Source organism: Mauremys reevesii, linkage group 1 (genome assembly GCF_016161935.1).
Source record: "Mauremys reevesii isolate NIE-2019 linkage group 1, ASM1616193v1, whole genome shotgun sequence".
In the NCBI taxonomy this organism is placed as follows: Eukaryota; Metazoa; Chordata; order Testudines; family Geoemydidae; genus Mauremys; species Mauremys reevesii.
The window spans coordinates 217,677,855-217,683,660 of record NC_052623.1 but is presented as its reverse complement, the minus strand read 5'-3'; the positions used below and the strand labels follow the sequence as shown (position 1 = coordinate 217,683,660).

At 56.3% G+C, this 5,806-nt stretch overlaps 1 gene segment (V, D, J or C); it reads left to right on the top strand.

Moving 5' to 3' along the window:
* Window positions 1-888: 888 nt before the first annotated feature.
* On the top strand, window positions 889-1,793 carry LOC120402611. The segment is given in 2 exon segments: window positions 889-999; window positions 1,324-1,793. Coding segments are annotated over 2 exon segments (405 nt in total).
* The last annotated feature ends 4,013 nt before the right edge of the window (window positions 1,794-5,806 follow it).

Genomic DNA, 5,806 nt, shown 5'->3' with positions numbered 1-5,806 from the left:
CCCACCCCCCCTTGTAGCTGTTTGTCCTGGGTTTACCACACGGGGTTGGGGGTGTGGTTGGAGAATTCAAAGAGTCACCTTCATATAGTAATGCAGGGCTTGAAATACTCCTGTGATCAGAGAGCTGTCTGCTACATCTAAGATCAGGCCCTGGTCTGTGCTCTCAGGTGAATGTAAAGTTATCAATGAAGAAACATATTTGTTTAGCACAAGTTTTTCTTGTGTTCATGTGGAGAACAACAGAACAGATTCCAGTCCAGCTCTGGGAGAGAGTAAAGCCATTCCTATCTGCTGACAATTCAGTATCTGTGTGAAATGAATAGGCAGATCTCAGTGGCACAAAAAGTGATGACCCCATACATTTGTGTGAACAGTGGGAGTATCGAGAGGAGAGTGTTACCCTGAGGAGGAGACAAAAAAATTAATCTAAGTATCTCACTGTTTGGTTCTCATGATGCCTCTTTTTCTCCAGCTTTCAGTTCACTCACTGAATTGGAAAAAAAGACACAAAATGCACCTATCTTTCCCCTTTCCCCAAGGGTGGCCTTGAGGAAATATCCTTGATGGAAACATCCTACAGGTCTGAGTGGGTCAATAGCATGGAGCTCAGGTTGGAGATAAAGTAATATCCCATACGCAGCTGCACAAGGGCCATATATTCTGCTAATTAAAATCCTCTCACTGTTAAATAACTGCCTTCCTTCTCAACTGTTGTGCCATTTAATATACTCATTCTGCTTAGCTCCCCTCAGTACAAAATTCTCTCACATTCTTTTTTCCTCTTTCTAGGCAGGGTTTGTTTTTTTTTTTGGCTTCTTGCTCTCTCATATCATTTCCTGTCTCACATGTCTCTGCTCCCTGGTTGGCCAGAGGCTTGAAGTTCTGTCTCAGGCTCAGGCTGTGTGTGTCTATGCGGCTGTCTCAGACAGATCCCCAGCCAGATGAGCAGCTACCCAATGGTTCCCCATTTGCTCTTTATTGTTGGCCTGTCCCCCTTGGGTAAGTGAAAGCTTTTAAATTTAGCAAAAGCACATGAAGGAATCTATGGATCTGTTCATTTTTAGAGACAGTAGAGATGGTACAGACCATCTTTCCCATTGCCCCCATCCCTAGCCCCTGCGGGGTGGTTTCCAGTGTTATATTCTCCTACACTTTCTACCGTGAGATTATAAAATGAAGGCAACAATAAGGCTTCCACCCCTTCCCATGCAGAGATTGCCCTCACCTTTGGGAATGTTTCCTGATCACGAGCCAGAAATTCCCCCATTTCTCCAATATAATCCCATTAAACCCTCTTCTCATTTTATTTCTGTTTCCCCACAGGATGGGCCGTCCGTCAGCCCCCAGACATGGTGGTCAGTCAGGGACAGCAGCTGACACTGAACTGCTCCCAAAAATCAACCAGTTTCATGAACATGTACTGGTACAAACAAGATGTGGGAAAGGACGCAAGGCTGCAGCTGGTCGTGTTTTCTACAGAAGGCTTTGGTGCAAATGTTGAGAAGCCATTTGAAGGTCACTTCCAGAGCAGTGGGACAAAAAACTATGTCCTGTCTCTGTTTGCAGAGAGTGCCCAGGTGCAAGACTCAGGCACATATTACTGTGCTAAGCAAGATCACACAGTGACTCAGCTGCCGAAAGTACTTAGCATAAACCACCCAGCAAAATGAAAGGACTTCCCTTCCCCCACACCCATGCACAGCCCTGCCTCCTGCTCTAATACCTCTCTCCCCATCCCTATGTATCCTCCTCTCCCTTCCCTAACTTCTCTTCTGCCTCTCTTTTCCACCTTTTCTGAGCCTTTCCTTTTTCCTTCTTCTCTCCTACTACGGCTATGTCTACAATATAGCTTATGTCAGTGTATATTATGTCTCACGGGGGGCTGAGTAAATCACCTCCCCGAGCAACATAAGCTACATTGCCGTGAGTGCAGGCATGGACAACCGCTCTCTGGGAATAGAGTAGTTAAGCTGATGGGAGAACTTTCTCCAGGTCGGCTTAGAGAGGGTACATTAGAGAGCTTGCCATCACACAGGTGCATCGGTGCAGCTGCACCACTGTAAACTCCCTAGTGTAGCCACGTGTGAGAAAGTTGGGGATTTTGGTAGTGTTTTACATGGATAGCAAGTACGTACCTCAGTTTCCCTTTGTGCTGCATGTTTAACAAGGTGGTGGGAGAGGGTTTGTTGTTGCAGAGGACCAGGTGTGACCTTGTCTAGCAGCCGGGACCCTAGACAACAGCCTGGAGATGGGGTATCCTAACAACTGGTGGCCTGGTGACTAAGAGGCCCACCCCTGCTTGGCCGTCAGCTGGTTCTGGCCAGTGGGAGGACAATGGGCTGAGGAGAGAGGACTACGGTGACCTGACCAACCAGTTCAAGCCAGAGGGGAACAAAGGATGGAAGAGAGAGGGACCCAGCAACCTGTTTACCTGGGATGGAAGACAAAGGACAGGGGAGGAGCTGTTGGGGATGGTGATATCGAATGCCGAAATAGAAAGCACAGGGCCCCAGAACTGGAGACAGAGAGTAGGCAGAGCCCACCTGGATGCAGGGGAGACTTAGATGTACCGTGCTGAGGAAGGACAGGTCTGAGGGCCCTGCAAATTTCCTATGCTGTGTTCAGATGCTCAGTAAACCCTCTTGTTTTACGCTGGCTGAGAGTTGCAAGGGTCTAGAGAACAGGGTTACATTATTCCCTCTGGGAGTGGAGACCCTGGGAATCCAGAGTGAGTGGTCTCCCTGAGGAGGCCCATAGAGAGAGACAGGCATGCTAAGACTCAGAGAGTTACGGTTCCTGGATGTGGAGGGTGTGACAAAGTTCCTCCTCTACCTTGGTGGGTCCTGCACTTATTGGCAGATTTGCTCACCTCAGTGATCTTCCCCACAGTCTGGGTCAACTCCTTCTGTTTCTGATCAGGAGTTGGGAGGTTTGGGGGGAACCCGGGCCTGCCCTCTGCTCCAGGTTCCAGCCCAGGGCCCTGTGGATTGCAGCTGTCTATAGTGCCTCCTGTAACAGCTGCATGAAAGCTACAACTCCCTGGGCTACTTCCCCATGGCCTCTTCCAAACACCTTCTTTATCCTCACCACAGGACCTTCCTCCTGGTATCTGATAACACTTATACTCCTTAGTCCTCCAGCAGCACACCCTCTCACTCTCAGCTCCTTGCGCCTTTTGCTCCCAGTTCGTCACACACACTTCCTCTCCTCTGGCTTCCCCCAGCCTGACTGGAGTGAGCTCCTTTTTAAACCCAGGTGCCCTGATTAGCCTGCCTTGATTGGCTGCAGGTGATCTAATCAGCCTGTCTGCCTTAATTGGTTCTAGCAAGTTCCTGATTACTCTAGTGCAGCCCCTGCTCTGGTCACTCAGGGAACAGAAAACTTTCTCCAGTGGCCAGAAGACCTCCTTTCTGCTCCTCTGCTGTAGAGGGTAGGAGGGAGAGGGCTGCTGCTGCTGTTCCTGCTGGGCCCTCACTGCTGCTACTGCTCTGGCTCCGGCTGCTCCCCTGGCTGGGCTAGACACCACCACCCACCCCCTTTCTCTGCTATCTGCTTGCTGGCTGGCTAGTAGATTTCCCCCCCACCTCCCAGTTGCTGCTGTTGCTCCACCCACAGCCCCTTTGGGGGGGGCTGCTGGCCCGCTCCCCAGAGGAGGGGAGTGAGGGACCCCAGCTCCAGGCCTTGTTGCTGAGGAAGCCACCACCACCATCTTCTGGGCGGGGTCCCTCCTGCCTAGCCACCAGACCACCACCTGGAGCTGCTGGAGCTGCTGTGTTAGCTGCTGGGGAGCTGCTGGAGCCCCGAGGAGAAGAAGAGTGCTGCCTGCTGCTGCTGGAGGACCTCGTAGAGACTCTGAAGGCCACCGTGGAGGGGGCACCTAAGGACTGAGTATTTTTCGGACTGTGCTCTTGTGGTGGGGGCTTGGACTGTGTCTGTTGGGACACTGGGGGTGTGGCGTGGAGCCTGCCCCCGGTCCATCTGTGTCCCCTTCGCCCCACCACCGTCGTTGCCCCTCCACCACCCCCGCTGGCGTTTTCCATCTGCCTCATTCTCCTGCCTCTGGGACTGAGCTGCTCACCTGGCTTGCCACGCCCACCTCCACCATTTGGGCCTGCAGCAGCAGCCAGCTGCATTGACTTTTTGCACAAGTGCCCGTGGGCGCACCCCCCACCCCCACCCCCTTGGCCTGACCCCTCTCCTTTGCCACATTTGTCTGCCCGCCCAGTGCCTCGGGGGCCCTGACGGTCCGGCCCCAGCCCTGCAGCTCGCCCCGTGGTCCCACTACCCGGTTCCTAGTTGGATTTGCCCCCCGGCCCGGGGATCCCCCAGCCCTGATGGGCCCCTCCCCTCGTGCGCCCATTCCCTCCCATGCGCTTGTGCCCTTCCCCCATTTGAGTTTGCCCTTGTTCACTGCACCCCCCCAATGTTGTTAGCCCCCCTGGTCCCCTAGTGCAACTAGAGGAGCCGGAATTCCCCTCTGGGTCGGTGGCCTGCCACCCTCCCGCCCCTGGGTCCTTGCTTGCTCCCCATGCCCCTTTAGCCTTCCCTTTTTGGCACCCTCCTCCCCTGCCTGCAGCCTAGCAGGGAGGGGTGGTCGCCTCCTTTCCCTCCCCTCCCCTCGCTGTTTGTCCCCTTCCTGCTCGTTATGGCGGGGACGTGGCGGGGAGACCCTCGCGATGCTCCCACCGCCTCCTCCCGAAACCCCCGTGTCCAATCCCCAAGCCTCTACCTCGACCGCCGCTGCTGGTTTACCTGCCACTGCCCCCGCTGGGGCACCGGCAACGGCGAGTATCGGGGAGACGTCCGCTGCTGCCACGTCCTTCGCCCCTTCCGATTTGGAGGGAGCCCCCCCAGCCGGTCGGAAAGGTCGGGTGGGAAGAAGGGTAAGGGCCCAGCTATAAAGACCAAGCCCTCCATGGCGGGGACTACCCCGCTGCCGTGGTCCCGGTACCGCCGCGCATCCTCCCCGCTGTTCCCTCTACCAGCTCTGCAGGTGTCCCTCCCCCGGCCCCCAGGGCATATGCCCAGGTGGCGGCGGCCCCCCCGCCTGCCGCTACTCCTCCGCCTGCCGCTTCCACTACCATCTCTAGCGTCCGGGGCCCCTTTCCCACCTTGACTAGGAAGCACGGCGTCCGTTGCCTCCTGGTGCCCGCCTCGCCCCACGTCGAAACCTATGTGAGGGCGTTGGCGAGGGTAGTGGGGCCCACGGCCATTGTGGCGGCCTCCAAAATGTACGGGAAGGTGGTCTTCTTCCTGGCGTCGGAGGCCGCCGCCCAGGAAGCGGTAGAGACGGGTCTGGCAGTGGGGGGCGTGTTTGTGCCCCTGGAGCCCTTGGAAGACCTGGGGGTCCGCTTGGTCCTGACCTCCGTCCCTCCCTTCCTGCCCAATGCCGCCCTGCTGCCCACCCTTTCTGCCCTGGGGCACCCTATTTCTGTCATCAGCCCTCTCACGTTGGGCTGCAAGGACCCCGCCCTCCATCACGTCCTCTCGTTCCGCCGGCAAGTGCAGCTTCAACTGCCGCTGGCGGCACGTGACGGAGAGGCGCTCGAGGGGTCCTTTGTGGTCCCCTACCAGGGAGCCCGCTACCGGGTGCATTATTCAATGGGGGAGGCCCGGTGCTACCTCTGCCGGGCGATGGGGCACGTCCGGAGGGACTGCCCCTTGGCCCGGCATGGAGGAGCGTCCGGGACCCCCGAGCCCCGGTATGGCGCTGGCCCCGTCACCGCCAGTGCCCCTAGCTGTCCAGCACCTGAAGCTTCCCCTCCTCCTTCTCAGTCCACCGCTGTGGAGGAGGGTGCGGCGGAGA